At 40.5% G+C, this 18,499-nt stretch overlaps 3 protein-coding genes across 4 annotated transcripts; 2 read left to right on the forward strand and 1 right to left on the reverse strand.

Annotated features, from left to right (window-relative positions):
- The first annotated feature begins 593 nt into the window (after positions 1-593).
- On the forward strand, positions 594-5,697 carry LOC308401667 (lysophosphatidic acid receptor 6-like). Of its 2 annotated transcripts, none has more exons than XM_080889992.1 (2): positions 594-745; positions 860-5,697. In XM_080889992.1, exon 2 carries the CDS (start codon positions 1,161-1,163, stop codon positions 2,007-2,009), a length of 849 nt encoding a protein of 282 aa, XP_080746118.1. In that variant the 5' UTR covers positions 594-745; positions 860-1,160; the 3' UTR covers positions 2,010-5,697. The 2 variants fall into 2 exon arrangements, with proteins under 2 accessions (XP_080746118.1, XP_080746119.1); XM_080889993.1 differs by having other exon boundaries at positions 1,178-5,697.
- A 2,240-nt stretch (positions 5,698-7,937) lies between these two features.
- Positions 7,938-9,169, forward strand: LOC308401435 (lysophosphatidic acid receptor 6-like). The gene has a single exon (XM_080889640.1). It carries the CDS (start codon positions 7,999-8,001, stop codon positions 8,845-8,847), a length of 849 nt encoding a protein of 282 aa, XP_080745766.1. The 5' UTR covers positions 7,938-7,998; the 3' UTR covers positions 8,848-9,169.
- Positions 9,170-12,258: 3,089 nt separating this feature from the next.
- On the reverse strand, positions 12,259-17,703 carry itm2ca (integral membrane protein 2Ca). The gene is made up of 6 exons (XM_080888217.1): positions 17,441-17,703; positions 15,633-15,776; positions 15,232-15,420; positions 14,093-14,203; positions 13,461-13,611; positions 12,259-13,298 (listed from the first exon to the last, which is right to left on the reverse strand). The coding sequence occupies exons 1-6, from the start codon at positions 17,531-17,533 to the stop codon at positions 13,207-13,209; spliced, it is 780 nt and encodes a 259-aa protein (XP_080744343.1). The 5' UTR covers positions 17,534-17,703; the 3' UTR covers positions 12,259-13,206.
- Between the last annotated feature and the right edge of the window lie 796 nt (positions 17,704-18,499).

The raw sequence follows: 18,499 nt of genomic DNA on the forward strand, positions 1-18,499 counted from the left end.
ACTGTGGGGATTAAATTGTGTTAAAATGTACAAAACAGTGATGTCATGTTTTGTGACGAGGACCCAGGCACAGAGAGATTTGATGAATTTAAGAATCTTATGATTTAATAAAGAAATTTGCAGACTTGCACAGAGAGGGTAAAATTATGATAACTGATAATGGAGATGAAGACAACAGACAATGAGGACAGGGAGGAACAGGGGTTTAAATGCACCAAGGAGACAGTCAGAGGGAACTTGGGACAACTGGAGACATTTAGGGATGCAGGGACTAACAGAGACAGGGAAGAAGTCTCATCGTGATGAGTAAAGTTTACCTTGCCTGGATGGGCAGCTCTCTGGGTGCTCAGCACCCCCAAAGCTCTGATCCTAGAATCGCCCCAGTATAGAAGTAAAGTTTATATTACAAAAAACCCCTCCCCCATTAAAATAAACTCAGAGACATTAAAAGAACTAAACTCAAGACTAAATGTAACGGTCTTTTGCATTTGATGTTTGTTAAGCTGTATGTCTGGATTTTGTTCTTTGCGCCCTCTGGTGGTGAATTGTGTAGGGTACAGCTTGATCTCCTCCCAGTTTCCTTTTTTGCTAACGCACATGGTGTCTGCATGCTGCAGCTCACAGTTAGCTCCACACATGGAGAAAATATCGTTCAAAGAGTAGAAATAATTGAGAAAGAAGATGGAGGATAAGGCAATAAGGCCATAAAGGACTATTTAGCACCTCCTGGATGTCAGCACATGAGGTTTGTGTGTTTTAAATGTTTTGTTTTCTGTAATTAAGGACTTTTGATTGATTGGCACTAAGTACAAGAGCGCATTTTGATGTGATGTTTTGTTTATTGTTTGTCCGTGAGCAGTTCTCACGGGTTGCCAAGAACAGAATAACCCCTGTTCTATAACTACATCGTGCGTACGTCAATCCTTGAGGGTGCTACACTAAACCACTGCAAAGGAAAGAATCAAGAATATAAAAATACACTCAAAATGCACAAATATAGAGGCAGAGCTTATGAGATGAGCTTGAGTTTCCTGTAGTGAGACTAGTTACAGTCACAAACTAGTCACGTCTCACTCACAAAGAAAAACCACACAAAGAGGAACCTTTGCCACTCTGCTTCAGTTCTTTAAAAAGGACATTCAGACATTTCTTTTCTCATCATGAACACATCAAACAGCTCCACAGAAGATGACCGGGTTTATGCTGGGATCTTTGGCTGCATTATGGTGATAGGTCTGCCACTCAACGCAGTCTCACTGTGGATTCTTCTTCGCCGCCACAGCCTCAAATCACCCAACGCTGTCTTCATGGTGAACCTGGCACTCTCAGACCTGCTAGCCATCATCTCTTTGCCCATGAGGATCTACCATCATGCAACAGGCACCCCGCTGGGAATTATCACATGCCTCTTCAGCGTAATAATCTTTCGCAAAAACCTCCGCTCCAGCGCCTCCTTCATCACCTTCATAAGCGTGGACCGACTGCTGGCTGTGGTTTATCCTCTGAGGTCTCGCCATCTTCGGACCTCGTGCAATGCCTGGAAAGGAGCAGCACTCGTCTGGGGGGTTTTGCTGGTGGTAAATATCCCAGAGGGCATAGGATTTTTTAAACACTTACAGAACCACACAGAACACATTTGTTTTCAATCTCATTATTATAAAAGTGTAACACGATCAGCAATTATTTACCTTCAGATTGTGTTACTGGTCACAATGCTAGCAGTCAACATTGTGTGCACCGTTATGGTTTCCTGGACTCTACACAAACATCTCAGTGACTCTGCAAAGGTCAGAAACAAGGTGAACGTAATGCTGATTTTTGCCATCAACTTGCTTATATTCTGCACATGTTTTCTGCCCATGCCACTACACGCAGTTACAAAAAGCAAAACCAGTATAACCCCACTGGCATGTCTGACTGTTTTGAACTGCTGTCTGGATCCACTGATGTATTATTTTTCTTTTGACTCCTTCTGGAAGAAAAAAGAGGACACGGGAAGAGAACTATAGATTAGTGACCTGCTAGAGTTGCTATCAGATGTCCCACGATACATGCCTGTTTTTTGTTTTTTTTTTGTTTTTGTTTTTTACAAAGTAGCTCGTTTGTGCACAAGATTCTTAAGTAGTTCAACCACATGCACAGTTTTCAGCAGTTCAAGGTTCTTTATTTGTCACATGTATAGTTATACAAGTATAACACACAGTGAAATGTAGCCTGACACGCTCCTCGACATGTGCAAAAAGAATTGGGGGGGGGGTGTGTAGAGGAAGAACATTATATATATATATGTATATACATTGGGTGTGCAGTAGTAGCAGCAAGCAGGTGAATTCTGTACGTTAATATGAATAGACATCTGACATCTGACTATTTTACAGTTAACCATCAATGTTCATTTCTTCAGTAACATTTGTGTAAAAGCCAGAAAGTAAAAGAATAAAAGCCTTGGCTTGGCCTAGTGGTTTCATGTTTTATTTTCACTGCAACATGAAAACCTCAACCACAGGAAGACCGGTGGCTCATCTGCTTTACTTGAAACTGTGAAAAAAGGCAGCTGCAACACTGGAACTAAGATGTTATTTTTGTCAAGTTCAGTTAATATCTCAATCAGTATCATGTAATAAGTTTGTCAGAATTAACAATCTGACATGAGAAGATGTATTCAGACACACTGAAGTTTTTTTCTTAAAGCCTTCTCCTGAAGTATTTCTCATGCAGTTGAGAAAAACAGTGTAGAGAAAAAAAATCACATAATTCATTAAATCTACTTTATATTTGTTCACTTCACAACTGACGAAGCAGCTTGTCTAAATCAGTTAGAGACTTTTTTTTAAAAAAAGCTTCCGGAAGTCACCGCTTGTTGAACTAAATACTGTCAGGACATGAAACAAACCACCTTTTAACAAACAGATAAGAAAAACAGAAGAAAAATCGTGTTTTTTCGTCTTTTTAGTCAGACTAGCTGCTTTGTTTTTGTGAGAAGTTGTCTCCTTGTTGTACATTTTTCAGTTGCATGAAAGACAGGTCAGTAATGTGGTATAAAAAGAGCATCTTAGAAAGGAAGAGTTTCATCAACCTATAAAAACTGCGTCTTTAAATTGTGAAAAAAAATCAGAATAACATCCCTCAATGTAAAATTGTAAAGGCTTGAATATCTCATAATCTACAATACATAACATCATCAATGCATTATGAGAATGTGGAGGAATCTCTGTGCGCAAGGGACAAAGCCCAAAATCAACATTGCAGTCCTGTGATTTTCAGGCCTTAATATAGCACTGCATTACAAAAAAGTATGCCTGTGTCGTGGAAATCACCACATGGGCTCAGGAACACTTGCAGAAATTGCTGTATGTGAATCATAATCATAATTTACTGTGCCAACGACAAATCCAAGTTAAAGAAAAAGAAGAACATGGTCCAGGAACACCACCATCTTCTCTGGGCAAAATGCATTTAAAATGCACAAATTGAAAAACTTTTCTATGGTCAGATCAATTCTCTGGACTAAAGAAGAGATGGGCCTTCTAAAGGTTACACTTCTGATGGTATGGGTGTGCATTACTGACCATGAAATTGGCAACTTGCACATCTGGAAAGGCACCATCAATGCTGATAGTTATATACAGATTTTAGAGCAATGCTCTAAATGTTGATGACATTTTTTCAGAGAATTTGTTGCATAAGACAGTGATAAATAACATACTGGCTCTATTACAGCAGTGTGGCTTCATAGTAGAAGAGTCTTTTTTTTAGATCAGTTGCTGCCATCAAATTTAAAATGGGCTAATATTTGTCTTTAAAAGGTACATTTTCTCAGTTTAAACACTTGGTATGTTTTCTATGTTTTTTGTGAATTGTTTATGAGTTCAAGAGCTTTTCATTTGGGGCTGTTTTTCATCTGCCTGAAACACACTTGCTTCCACAAAAAAGCCTCTCTAACCTTATGGCTGATTTAGTCCAATATACAATAATGTTAAATTCTGCTTGATATTAGGGTTGCTAAGGTTTCATTTGAAACTTCTGTCGATACAAGTGATTGCTCAAAATGAATTTTAGTGGCAGCCCTGTGACATACTAGCGACCTGTCCAAGGTATATCCTGCCTGTCACCCTATGGTAGCTCGAATAGGCTCCAGCACCCCTTCAACCCTGAATTGGATAAATAGAGGTGAATGGATGGAGATTTTAGTTGCCACTATATCAGCCCACCTTATGGCACATCATTTAGAGAGGGAGCTGCTGCTGCTTTGCTCTGTATGGCTCTTTCTAAAATTAAGCCCATGTGTTTCATTGTGGTAATTTGTGCTGTCTAATTGTGATAGATATAGTGTCACATATAAAACTCTCCCACTGCCTGTTACAACTGCTGACAGCTAAATCAATCTTAGCATGTTAGTTATGCTGTGCTCGCCTTTCTTTTGAAAGAAATTTGTGAAGAATGAATTTCCCTTACTTGCTGCCTTTTCTCCCGCTTGTTTTGTTTTGATTCTTTGATTTTGCTTTGATTTGTTTCATCCATGTGCAGTGAAATTGATTTCATTTAGTTAGGTTAAATCTCCTGTAGATACGTTTCTATTGGTATTGTTAAACAAATGTTAGCTTGTGTATGTCGCAGTAATGTTGGGCTAATATATGTCAAAGTGTATAAAGATTTTAAATAAAACAAATATTTGTTGTTTACACAGATGCTTTTTTGTTTTGTTTGTTTTCTTTTGTGTAACAGCAAAATGTACATTACTTAACTGTCCTGTAGCTGATGCGGTGTTTCCTGGAGGAAAAGATTATAAAAGGATGAAGAATTCTTTTTCTACAGTTAAAGCTGAAGATTCATAAAACTTCCAGAAATACCAGTAAAGTTCACCAATGTTTGACTGGTGTTTGCTATAGATCGTGCATTATGCAGTTTTCTGTGATGTCAGAGTTTATAAAAATGGTGGCATGGAACAATTTAGGTTTATATTTTAATTTTGTGCTGAATACATTTGCTGTTTAACTTGGTTAACATGTGACCATGCACAGAGTGGTCAGTAGAAGAAGGTTTAACTCAGCTGACATAGCTGCAGATGAAGATGCAGATATATGGTACTGGACTGTGAGCACGGGGCCCACTAAAGGATGTTGGAACCTTGTGCCACCTTCACAAAACCTTTTCCTGACAGTTTGATAACTAACATGCACAGGAATAGCCTGCTGGAGGTCATTCTGTGGGAGTCTGGCAGCTCCTCCTAGTAGAAATGAGCAGACACAGATCTTGCCCTTTAGGGTGAGGCCTTTCTATGGCCCTGTCCAACTCTCTTTGTGCAACCTCCCATCTCCTGGTATCTCCTCCATATACTCAAGACTGAGCTCGGAGACACAGCAAACTTTCTTGCATGGATGTGCCATCCTGGAGGAGTTGGACTACCTGTGCAACCAGAATTGGCTGTAAGCATCTGGGCTACCAGCAGTGACAAGAACAGTAGCTAAAAACCAAACAAAAGGAAAATCAGTCAGGAGGGAAAGTAGAGAAATGGTCTGTGGACACTGTGGCTCTCCAGTGCACCTGTTGCCACTTTTATTTATCATCACCATATGTGATGATAGCGCACAAGCGCCACATATTTAAATGTTTTCCAGAAAAAGACTCCAAACGAGGAACATTCACTGTGTCCAGTCTAATCATTTATCATCACGCTGCCACATTTAAGAAATTGTTTCCTGTTCTTCTGTTTAGTTTTAGCACAGGTTATCTACTGTAATAACATGTCTTTACCTGTTTATTCAAACGGATCATCTCTCTTCAAAACTTACAAACGTATTAAAGGTAACTGAAAACAAACCATCTGGCATCCATCATTGTAAATTCAAATGAGCCTAGGCCCTGTAATGTTTCATACTTTTTATTTATTTCATGTAAAATTACGCTTTGTTTTTTTTTTTCTTTTTTTAGACCGATCATATCTCAGTTTTACAGGTCCTTCTTAAAAAATCAGCATATTGTGATAAAGTGCATTTTTTTTCTGTAATGTACTGATAAACATTAGACTTTCATATATTTTAGATTCATTACACACAACTGAAGTAGTTCAAACCTTTTATTGTTTTAATATTGATGATTTTGGCAAACAGCTCATGAAAACCAAAAATTCCTATCTCACAAAAATTCTGACCAATAAAAGAAAAGTGTTTTTACTACAAAAAAAGTCAACCTTCAAATAATCATGTTCAGTTATGCACTCAATACTTGGTCGGGAATCCTTTCTCAGAAATGACTGCTTCAATGCAGCGTGGCATGGAGGCAATCAGCCTGTGGCACTGCTGAGGTGTTATGGAGGCCCAGGATGCTTCGATAGCGGCCTTAAGCTCATCCAGAGTGTTGGGTCTTGCGTCTCTCAACTTTCTCTTCACAATATCCCACAGATTCTCTATGGGGTTCAGGTCAGGAGAGTTGGCAGGCCAATTGAGCACAGTAATACCATGGTCAGTAAACCATTTACCAGTGGTTTTGGCACTGTGAGCAGGCGCCAGGTCGTGCTGAAAAATATAATCTTCATCTCCATAAAGCTTTTCCGCAGATGGAATCATGAATAGGTCCCCCAAGATCTGGAATCGGTTCTTCTCCACAATCTTCCTCAGGGTCCGGTCACCTCTTCTCATTGTGCAGCGTTTTCTGCCACACTTTTTCCTTCCCACAGACTTCCCACTGAGGTGCCTTGATACAGCACTCTGGGAACAGCCTATTCGTTCAGAAATTTCTTTCTGTGTCTTACCCTCCTGCTTGAGGGTGTCAATGATGGCCTTCTGGACAGCAGTCAGGGCGGCAGTCTTACCCATGATTGCAGTTTTGAATAATGAACCAGGCTGGGAGTTTTTAAAAGCCTCAGGAATCTTTTGCAGGTGTTTAGAGTTAATTCGTTGATTCAGATGATTAGGTTAATAGCTCGTTTAGAGAACCTTTTCATGATATGCTAATTTTTTGAGATAGGAAATTTGGGTTTTCATGAGCTGTATGCCAAAATCATCAATATTAAAACAATGAAAGGCTTGAACTACTTCAGTTGTGTGTAATGAATCTAAAATATATGAAAGTCTAATGTTTATCAGTACATTACCGAAAATAATGAACTTTATCACAATATGCTGATTTTTTGAGAAGGACCTATATGTGTACAGCTGAACATTGACGAAAAATGTCTGATTTAAGTATAAGATGGGGAAAATCCCTAAATTACACAATACTTAAAATAACAAAACTCTAAAAATTTAATTGACTATTATTTTTTATTTGTTTTATTTTCAATGTTCTTGAAAGTTAAAAAAAAAAGTGAGGGAAGGAAATAAGGCAAGCTGACTGCAGATTAGTGAACTTCAGTTTGGAAGCCGTTCATGTGTGAATTCTATCATGGTCCTGCCTGCAGTGGAGGCACAGTGGTTGCAATAGCCTAGATTAAAGACTCAAAAATAATACTGTCATTTCCAATATTTCTAAACCATCATGATCTGAGGCTGCAGATTGTGTGAGACCAATCAGCGAGGACCAGAATGAAGACCACACAGGAGAAATTGGTAAAAGAAAACAAGACGTTTATTTTGTATTTTGGCTGACACAAACCTGACCTGGGAAAATACTTTATAGAAGTAAAGTTTATATTACAAAAAAAACCATCCCCCAAATAAATAAACTCAGAGACATTAAAAGAACTAAACTCAAGACTAAACCATATTGCAAAGGAAAGAATCAAGAATCTAAAAATAAACTCATTACAGTCAGAGCGTATTAAAAATGTGTATTACAGGAATCATAATCAGAGATCCTATCTTCAAAGCACAAATATAGAGGCAGAGCTTATGAGGTGAGATGAGATGAGATGAGATGAGCTTGAGTTTCCTGTAGTGTGACTAGTCACAGTCACAAACTAGTCACGCCTCACTCACAAACAAAAACCACACAAAGAGGAACCTTTGCCACTCTGCTTCAGTTCTTTAAAAAGGACATTCAGACATTTCTTTTCTCATCATGAACACATCAAACAGCTCCACAGAAGATGACCGGGTTTATGCTGGGATCTTTGGCTGCATTATGGTGATAGGTCTGCCACTCAACGCAGTCTCACTGTGGATTCTTCTTCGCCGCCACAGCCTCAAATCACCCAACGCTGTCTTCATGGTGAACCTGGCACTCTCAGACCTGCTAGCCATCTTCTCTTTGCCCATGAGGATCTACCATCATGCAACAGGCACCCCGCTGGGAATTATCACATGCCTCTTCAGTGTAATAATCTTTCGCAACAACATTCGCTCCAGCGCCTCCTTCATCACCTTCATAAGTGTGGACCGACTGCTGGCTGTGGTTTATCCTCTGAGGTCTCGCCATCTTCGGACCTCGTGCAATGCCTGGAAAGGAGCAGCGCTGGTCTGGGGGTTTTTGCTGGTGGTAAATATCCCAGAGGCCAAAGGATTTTTAGAACACTTACAGAACCACACAGATCACATTTGTTTTGAACTTCATGAATATAAAAGTGTAACACGATCAGCAATTATTTACCTTCAGATTGTGTTACTGGTCACAATGCTAGCAGTCAACATTGTGTGCACCGTTATGGTTTCTTGGACTCTACACAAACATCACAGTGACTCTGCAAAGGTCAGAAACAAGGTGAACGTAATGCTGATTTTTGCCATCAACTTGCTTATATTCTGCACATGTTTTCTGCCCATGCCACTACACATACTTACAAAAAGCAAAACCAGCATAACTCCACTGGCATGTCTGATTGTTTTGAGCTGCTGTCTGGATCCACTGATGTATTATTTTTCTTTTGACTCCTTCTGGAAGAAAAAAGAGGACGTGGGAAGAAAACTATAGATTAGTGACCTGCTAGAGTTGCTATCAGATGTCCCATGATAAATGCCTGTTTTTTGTTTTTGTTTTTTACAAAGCAGCTCGTTTGTGCACAAGATTCTTAAGTAGTTCAACCACATGCACAGTTTTCAGCAGTTAACCATCAATGTTCATTTCTTCAGTAACATTTGTGTCAAGCCCAGAAAGTGAAGGAGTGAAAGAGGCTTGGCCTAGTGGTTTCATGTTCTATTTTCGCTGCAACATGAAAGCCTCAACCACAGATCGGTGGCTGACTTACTAGAAACTGTGAAAAAAGTCACCTGCAACACTTTTTTGTGTTTGCAAAACTGCGTCCTTACTTGTCTTCAGTTTACATGAAGTCAATATCCTGATCAGTATCATGTAATAAGTTTGTCAGATTTAACACTCTGACATGAGAAGATGTCCCCTCCCCCCAGAAAAAACAGAGTCTTCCAGAAGTCACGTGTGTGGAACTACATACTGTCAGGGACATGAAACAAACAACCTTTTCTCATATCGTTGTTGCTTTGGCCTAATATTTAATCAAGACGTATAAGAGTAATATCAATCTCCTCATTTCTCTTTTGGCAAATAAAACAGCATATACATAAGAATAACTCTGACAGATGGGTGTGTGTACGCATGTAAAGTACCACATGAATGAATAATGTTGAGGATAGATTAAGAATAATTAAACATTCAGCAGAAAAGCTGGTTTAAAATTGACTAATCACAATATTTTGTAAATATTTTTGAAAACATTACATACAGCACTGTTTAAGCCCATCTCTTCTGTATATTTTAAGTCCTTTCATAAGACTCAGGCCTTTGTTTTTTTTTGCGAGTGCCTCAGTAGTGGAGCCAACGGCTCAAGGCCTAATTAAGTCCCACCAGATGGAAGGGTGTTGGTGTAAGCCTACAACAGACTGTAAGACGACTGATTATCTCATCTGCAGATTTAAAATTATCCAAAGGTTATCACTGAAAATGCTATTAGACACTGAAGATTGGTTGAATTTCCCAGACTGGCCATTACATTTTACTGTTGTTAATGTTTACTATTGTACACGAAAGTTGATTGTGTTATATTCAATATAGTCATCATTTGCCAAGACCTAGTGATCATAATTGACTACAACTGGTAGTTTCTACTTGCCAGGATATAAGGACCAAGTTATCTGGACGTGTCACCACTTTGCCAAGTCTTGGAAGAAGGCCCAAACCGTTACATTCTGCTGGGATGAAATTGGTTTCGATGTTGAGGAACAACCCAGAAACCACAAAAGTTCAACTGTGGCATGAACAGGAAAGTGCTGTAATACTAGGGCCAATGTCCAGTGAGTTTTACTTCATGGTGAACTGAGAAGGTTTCAGAAAAAAAACCCTGCTACAAAATCAACACTTTCAAGCTGAAATTTACACCTGCCCACACGAACAGGACAAATGACTTCTGGAGTTTTACCAGTCAAAGAAACAATGATTGAGTTATTTGGCCACAATGGCAAGAGGTATGCTTGTTTAGGTATGTTTAAACCTGAGGCTTTCAAACCTAAGAACACTGTATCAGACATCAAGCATGGTGGTGGCAGCACTTCTGTTGTGCATGGAGTAATGAAGAACAAATGTCATGATCCTATGTCTTTGACACAGTTTGTGAGTTTATGATGGTTTTGTGAATCTTTCTTTTGGATTGAACAGATTTTCATCTTCTTGTCCTGTATTAGTTAGTCTGTAGTTTTGTATTTCCTAGTGCATCTGTGTTTAATATTTCTATTTTTTAGTTTTTGCCTGCTCTCATGTCTGTTCTGTCTTCAGCATCTCCTGCTGATTTCTGTTGTGTGTTTTTTCTCTCCAGTCTGTCGTGTGTTTCCATGTTTATCCCCGTCCTAATGTCAAGCTTTTGTGTCCTTGTCTCAGTCTCTCGTCTCTTGTTTTTTGTTGTGTGTTTTCAGGTCTCCCGGTTCTGAGTTTCCAAGTTTAGCTTTTTACCTGATGTCTTGTATTTTTTTATACCATTTTTGAAACTTTTAAGTCACAGCATTAAAGTTGCTTTTTTTTCAAGTCATATCCTCGACTCAGAGTCCTGCATTTGGGTCCTAGTCTGCCTGCCACACAGCCATGAATGACATTCAGATTCTTCAGCTTCACCTCAAATCAACACCTAGCTGTTTGAAACTTGGACACAGTTGGGTGTTCCAGTTGGACAATGATCTCAAAGACACATTAAAACTGGTTAATCGATAAAGCAGTCTATCATTAAGGTTCTGGAATTACCAGCACTATAGAAAATTTGTGGACTATGGTTAAAATGAACTCCATCAATCTGCCAGAATTACAATAGAAGCTTTTTCATGGCTACCAAAAGCATCTTGCCAAAGTGCAACTTGCTAAGGACATTAATAGAGCCTGTATGAGCGTTTACGTATAGCTTTGACCCTGTGTGGATTGGAGAAAATCCCCCAAAAAGTCAAATGTCTGCAGTCAGTACTTGAGGCTTTTTTAAAGTCATTAAAGACAGAATTCATTAAAGGTTATCTGATGACATGATGGCATCAGATAACAATGTACAAGCTCTACTTCCAATATAAACAGAAAAGATAATCCTGAGACCAAAAGCAGTGGTTGAATCACAGTGGCTACGTCCATGTTTTATCCCATCTGTGTAATACAGTCATCATTTCTTCTAATATTACCCTACATTAACCTACTACAAGTTTCACACAGCATGTAGTTCAAATCACTGACAAAGACTGGAAGATGTAAAAAGCAACTATAAGGCGCATATGTCAAATACAAATAGCAGTTAAGAGCGATTTCATTATGCAACACAAATAACCAACACATCAAAGTCACCTCTTTTACTTTAAGAGATTTCTTTAGAAAATCTAGGGAGATTTTATGTTTTTGATTAATGGTGACTGGAAATGTAGTTGCTGGCAGAGCTGCAGGTTCACACGAGGATTTTACTATAGAAATGTTTAAATCGGTACAGAACACAAAATAGAAACCGTAAAATGAAAAATACTGGCAGCAGCCAGCGTCGACCCTCAGCCTCCTACTGGATGCTCCCATGGTATCGAATTCAAAATCCTTTGTCAGCTTTTTCTCCAGTTATCGCATTCACAGAATTTTCAAAAAACTTGACCTCTGACCTCCAACCTCGAAGTCTAGGTCACTGAGATTAAAACTTGTCGAAGATACACCTACGCTGTCACTTTGAAACTCCTGCATCGCTTCTTTCTTGAGTCATCGTATTCACAAATTTGGGTGTCAACATTGCTTGCCCACCCACCCGTATGGTGACAACAAAACCCCCTTAGTCTTTTTACATTCATAAGATACTGACTGAAGCCTAGTAACGTTTGAAATAAAGTAACATATGCCTCAACTCAGTCATTTTTTTTTTTACTACTTTATTCACAGACAGATTTCATTGGCAGACAAAATATACAGATCACAGTTGGTTTTGTTCATCTAACATATAATACGCTCCCTTTCACTTGTTTTGACTTTAGTCCAGTCTCTGACTCTGGACTAAGGCTTTAAACGTGGTTTTACAAAACATTCTAAGAGTGCTGTTTCTCTTATACATAAACACATGCAAGGGAAAACAAAGGTTAGTCTAAAACGATTCAGAAAAGTAGTGGGGACGGGGGGGGGGGGAAGAGAGAGAGAAGAAAAAGTGTGACAAATTAGAGGTCAAAAAGAAATATGGGTCTGTGTTTCAGGGGCAGAATATTATTCCCAAAGAAGAAAAATAGTAAGTGTAATGCCCAATGCAGCCTGGTCTAAAGTCTACTGTGCGATAGTGCTTTTTAACAGGATGAAGGCAGAAGCGAGGAAGCAACAGGTAAGCAAGAGGCTAAAGATGCAAGCAAGCTACTAGTCATCAACAGTTACATTACACTGAACATGAGAAAATATAAATAAATGAATCCATGTTTGCTCAGGAAGGCAATACCTCATGCTTTGTGTAGATAACTAAGGAAAACAACGTAACCTCAAGGGGAGCACAACAAAACAACATGGGGAGAAAGTCGTCTCCCCCGGCAACGGTAACCATCATACAAATCCCCAAAGAGGAGATGTCTTGAAATCATTATTTTTGGCTTAAGGCCTTTGCTACATGGAAAATCCTGTGACATAACCAGCAGCTTAGTATTGCATCACACTTTAGGGTAAATATTACCTAATTCGAAACAGAATAAAGGGGAGGTACTGAAATAAAATTAAAAACAAAACAAAAACAAGTAAAGTGCAACTCAGACATGATCAGATCCACAGGAGGTTGCTACAGTGGCTGGAGACATGACTGGTGATGTGCCTTTGTGTGGGCGGGAATCTCACAGATGACAGTCGCGTTTACGCTTCATCGCAGATAACCGTCTCCACCACAAATGTATTCTCAAAGTGGCGGATGTGGTGGCAGTCCTTCGTGTCACGCTTGTTGATGCCTATGAGGGAAAATGGGGCGAGACACAGAGAGGCGATCAGCCGAGTCGCTGAACTTCAGATACAATCACAGCTTAAACGATAAACCTCTTAATCCCCCAAAAGAAAACAAAAACACAGGCATGTATCAGCTCTTTTTAATGGCCCCATTAACCCCAACGTACGCCTGCGGGTGACGCGGCGGTTCAGGCGGTACGTGTCCTTCCCGTTGCACAGGCGATAGATGAAAGGTCCCAGCTGACGCATGTTGTGCACTTTGCCGGTCACCACCATCTCTTCATGGATGATGTAGGTCTGAGGCAAGTATGTGCCCTTCTGCAAGAGACACAGTAACAAGCTCGGTGGGAACACAAAGGGGCTGATGATGCTGCAATACTAATTCTTGAGGGGACTGACATCTGTGGAAATTTTCCCGAGTGACTTTTAATGCTGGCAAATTGTAGCAGAGGAATATTTCCAGTTAAACAACACCAAAATGGTGTATTAACTCAAATTAATTTTAACTTTGCCAAAAGTATCAACTCCTTCGAACATCAGCAAAGAAGGTTAAATTTTTTTTTCTTTAAATTAAAAAGCTTGGGAAGCTTCGACAGACTTACTAAGCCATGCTAGTTGTTAGTGTGTCCACATAATAAGCAGTGTATCAATACATCACAGAGTACACCAACGATATTACAAATAAAGGAAGAAAAGAAGTGGGGTGGTTTTCTTCTTATTCATTTCTTACACTGCTAAATATGTTAGCTTCCAGCATTTGGTAACAGCTGGAGATGTCGCCTAAGATTGGCTGTGTTACCTTGACATTGATAAGCAGCTCCCAGAGGTTGCGCGGAGGCATCACAATGGTGGTGTTGAGCTCGATAACGTAGCACTTGTCCAGAGCAATGTCATGATATGCAGTCAGTCCCTGGAAACAACAACAAAGCAATCTAATTATGACCAGTTCTCCATTACTGTAGAGTCTTTAGCTTACAATGTAAAGCACCTTTAGCTGACTAGAATTTCATTTGGTGCTTTAACAATAAAATTAAACTCTCATTCTCATTTAAAAACAAAAGCAGGTCAGTATTTCACTGACTGAACTTTGATATTTAAAGTAAGTCAGTAATGGTAGCTTTTCTGTATATTTTGCAACTTTTGTGGTTGAAAGATAAAGCCAACGTGGAATCGGTGAAGACTGCAGTTCCTCAAAAGGCCACTTGTTTACAACACAGTTTTGTGCTTTGTAAAAAAAAAATAAAAATAAAAAAAAATAAAAAAAAAATTGTAAAAAGCCTTAAATATGAATGATTATCAGGCTCACTGTATAAGTGCATGGGGCTACATCATTTATTTACTTATTTTCTCAGCACCAAGTAGCAGGTGTCTGTGTCTGCAGTGCAATAAACCCATGTCGTCTATGGATGCACTTTGCTAACAAAGCTAGTTAGCATTAGACGACAGCTTTGCACTTTGGCCAAATGAGCAATGAGTATACAGTATAGTTAGAGTCCACTTTCTGCTAGCTGTATGCTTCTTTCCGATGCTCTGCACTCACTCCCTCTGATGCAGCCGAATGAGCAATGAAATCTGCCTCATGTTCATATTTTCCCCCAATTCTTGTCAGCTGACAAAGACAACGAATATGAAGTCTTGTTTTTAAAGCAGCCTATGAGCTGTGTGGAAAAACTCTAGCTGTTCTATACTCCTGGACTGCAGATTTTCATGAACTCAGACAAACTCCATGTTCACATTTACTAGAAGAAGAAAAAAAAGAAGTTATCATACTGAAAAAATGTTACAACCCACATTTTGGCTCAGAACTGCATCTATGTGTGTTGTATTTGAGGCTGAAACTTGAAATAGACATTCTGGAGACATGCGAGTGTGGCGTTAATGTGTCTTTAAGGGGTAGAATATCAGACCTATATGTAACATGTGTATATTTGTCCTCACTCTGTGGAAATCATGGATTATATCAGCAGGGTCACTTCCTCCAAAGTGAGGCACGGGCACAGTGATCTTCTCGTAGTTGTCGGCCAGGTAGATGCCGACATTCTCCTCCAACTCCTGACGGCCACGCAGCGGAGCGTACACAGAGTCTTCATACAGCACCCTGCAGTGAAACAAGTTCTCCTCTGGGATCTACACACATGCACACAGATCAGCTTTTAATGCAACACAGCAGCCAAGAAACACGACTGCAGCAACATTATCCGTCTCAGATGGCAGTGATTACAATTATTTATTGTTTTTAAAAAGAAGAACATTTTCCCCCCATTTTTTAGTGCAGTGTTTCATTGCAAGGCCAACAAGGGCACACATATGGCACACTGCAGAGCATAATCGAGTCTTACATGAGGTATGAAGTAGTAGCGGTAGACAAAGATGGAGGCTAAAACCAGACCAGCCATGAAGACCACCAGACCAAACGTCAGGCAGCACAGGCCATTGAGAGGAGACTTCTTGGGCCGCAGGGGTAGGACCAGCTCCTCCTCATCCTGGAGGACACCACAAATGCATACATTAAAACTTCGAGAAGTGCACAGAGCAGCATTTCTAGCCAGCTTCGATTCGATCGCGTGACGGGTGGCTGAAAAGAAATCTGAATTTAACGGCAGGAATTGGCAGCACGGATCTCGGACAGGAGGAAAGGCTGACGGAGACGGCGGGTAATGAAAACTTGACTTAGATAGTGAGTAATCTTCCCAGACGCCTCCAGTCTCGCAGCCCATCTGCTGATGCCACGCACCCAGCCAGTGTTTGGAGGGTGGCACTACACACAGTTAGTCATTGTTGTAAAAGGAAACGCGCACACACACAGCGAGTGGCTACTATCTGAGAACTGGCTCAGCGAATTACTGTAGATGTGCTGCAGAGTAACTACAGCAGGGGAAATTATCTTGTGAAAAGCAGACTGTAAGGAAACAAAGGGCTGCTATTCTTAGCTGGAGCTATGAAGGGAAAAATAACAACTGTGTGCATGTGGAAAAAAAAAAGACTCTTTGAGGATACCTCAAAGAAAAATGATGGCAACTGTGTTTGCGTGTGTTCCTATTATTATTATTTTTTTAAAGGGAGATGACTTCAAAATGCTTGAAAGCTTTCACCAACCACCCCCCTCACCCCACCAACATTGCGTGGTATGGCCCGAGTGCCTAATTTCAGGACACCGCTTTTGCTATTTGAGCTGAATTTGATTCTTCAAGCCTTTGTTCTTTGGAGGGAGCATTTGGAGGGTGCACAAGGACAAGGAGACAGCAGTGTATGTGTGAAGGCAGACTTTTGCAAGTTCTTTGTGTTCCTCCGTCCCACTGAGATGGGATCGTGGCAGCAGCTGAGTGCGTGTCACACCATGAGGCCTTGTCTGTCTGTCTGTCTCCTGTTCAGTACATTTGGAGGAGCGCAAGTCACTCAGGGGCCGCAGCTCTGCACTCCTGCGATATTCACTTCCTATGCAATGCCGGACGCCTCCTCTGTATTCTGTCGGTGTTTGTCGTCTCTGCTGCTCAGCCATGTATTTTTTAATAAGAGTGATGCAGGGGGATTCCGCAGCACAGCAAACTTCAGGACTCCGCAGCTCTGCCTCCCTTTAGAGCTGTGACAAATAATCCTGCATGCGCTGCAAGCCTCGGCAACCCATCTGCCATTTTGTCATCCCAAAGCTCTGCATTTCTTGCATTCTACCCCCCCCCCCCCCCCCCCTTTTTTTTTTTTTTTACCCCCCCCCTACCCTTTTTTGAAAGCTTGGGGGTTTTGTTTTTGTTGAATACATCAGCACTGCAGGGGAAATCGACAGATAAACCAAGTACAAAGCCTTTAAATTGGCACATTGTGGCTTTTTGCTGTGCTTTTTGCACATTGGAATAACTTGCATCAAACGTGCACAAAGCGCGCTGGCGCACAGGAAAGCGTCACAGCAATGACATGTTTTTGTTCCCAACCAAATGTCGATAGATGCTGTCAAAAAAAGGGGAAAAAAAAAAAATCCCCCTGCTGCTGCTCATGACCGAGCAGGTGCAGGCTGCCCTGCGGACCAAGCAGGCAGGTGAGCCTGCTGGACACACAGCAGGCATCGCGTTACATAAAGACCATCTACACACAAGAGTTGATATCATGCTCGATTATAATGGGTTAAATGTGAACAGGCGACTCTTTTGCTCACCATCGGATGAGGAATGAGGATCTCGGTCTTGTCGCCATCGCTCTCTTTTTCCACTTTCTGTCCCGAGACAGCCTGGAAACTGATCTTCACCATGGCTCCGGGGTAGTGGGGCGGTCACTGCTCGCCTGTCTATCCGCTGCAGGTGACTTCACTCTCGGGCTGTGTTGACGATAGCTGGCCACCTTTCTCAGACAGATCCCTTACTCTCGCCCTCTTTTCTGCTGTCACCACCGGGGTGCCTCTCTGTTTTTGTCTCTGCCCACCGGAAGTGTGCTTTTTTTAATCGTCCTTTAAAGGACCAATCTGCCGCTTTACTGTCTACTGTTCAGAGGAACAGCTTTATTAACGAGACAAACAGTTTCCACATAAAACTAAGGCTGTAGCTATAATGATATTTTATAATAATATATGCTGATATATTCAAACTTATCTACCCTCAGCTTAAATTTCTGCTTGAAATTATTAAAATCTTTTAAAATTAACTAAACCTATCAACAGAATATGAAGAAACGGCTAAAGTCTGTGTGCAAAATATCCATCTATCCATAATTAACCTAACCCCACTAATTGCATGTCTTTAGACTGCGGGATCAAGCCAGAGTACCCAGCGATAACCCACGCAGACACGGGGGGAACATGCAAACTCCACATAGAAAGGCCAGATGGTGGATTCAAAACCACGACCTTCTTTCTGTGAGGCAGAGTGGTAACCGTGCTATGTATGCACTGTGTTAAAGAAGTATGGAGTGGCCGCTGTACTACCACTTTGTACCACCAGATGATGTAGTGAGTAATTATTAGCCTTTTCTCACACTTCTGACCCTGATCTGGTTGTCTTCATCAGTGACTGTATGAAACGGTCATCGGTCTGCATTCACACACAGCTTAATGTGTTCATTTCTCAGCGTCTCAAACTTTTTCTCAGACTGGCTCTGATTTCATGCACATACATGATCTTGAAGAGCACTTTATGGTTTGACACTTAACTTTTGATACTTAAGTAGTGATAGGTCAGTTTTCCAACAACAGTATTTCTACACTGGAATATTGCTACGTGGT

Source organism: Rhamphochromis sp. 'chilingali' (genome assembly GCF_963969265.1).
Source record: "Rhamphochromis sp. 'chilingali' genome assembly, chromosome: 8".
Lineage (NCBI taxonomy): Eukaryota > Metazoa > Chordata > Actinopteri > Cichliformes > Cichlidae > Rhamphochromis > Rhamphochromis sp. 'chilingali'.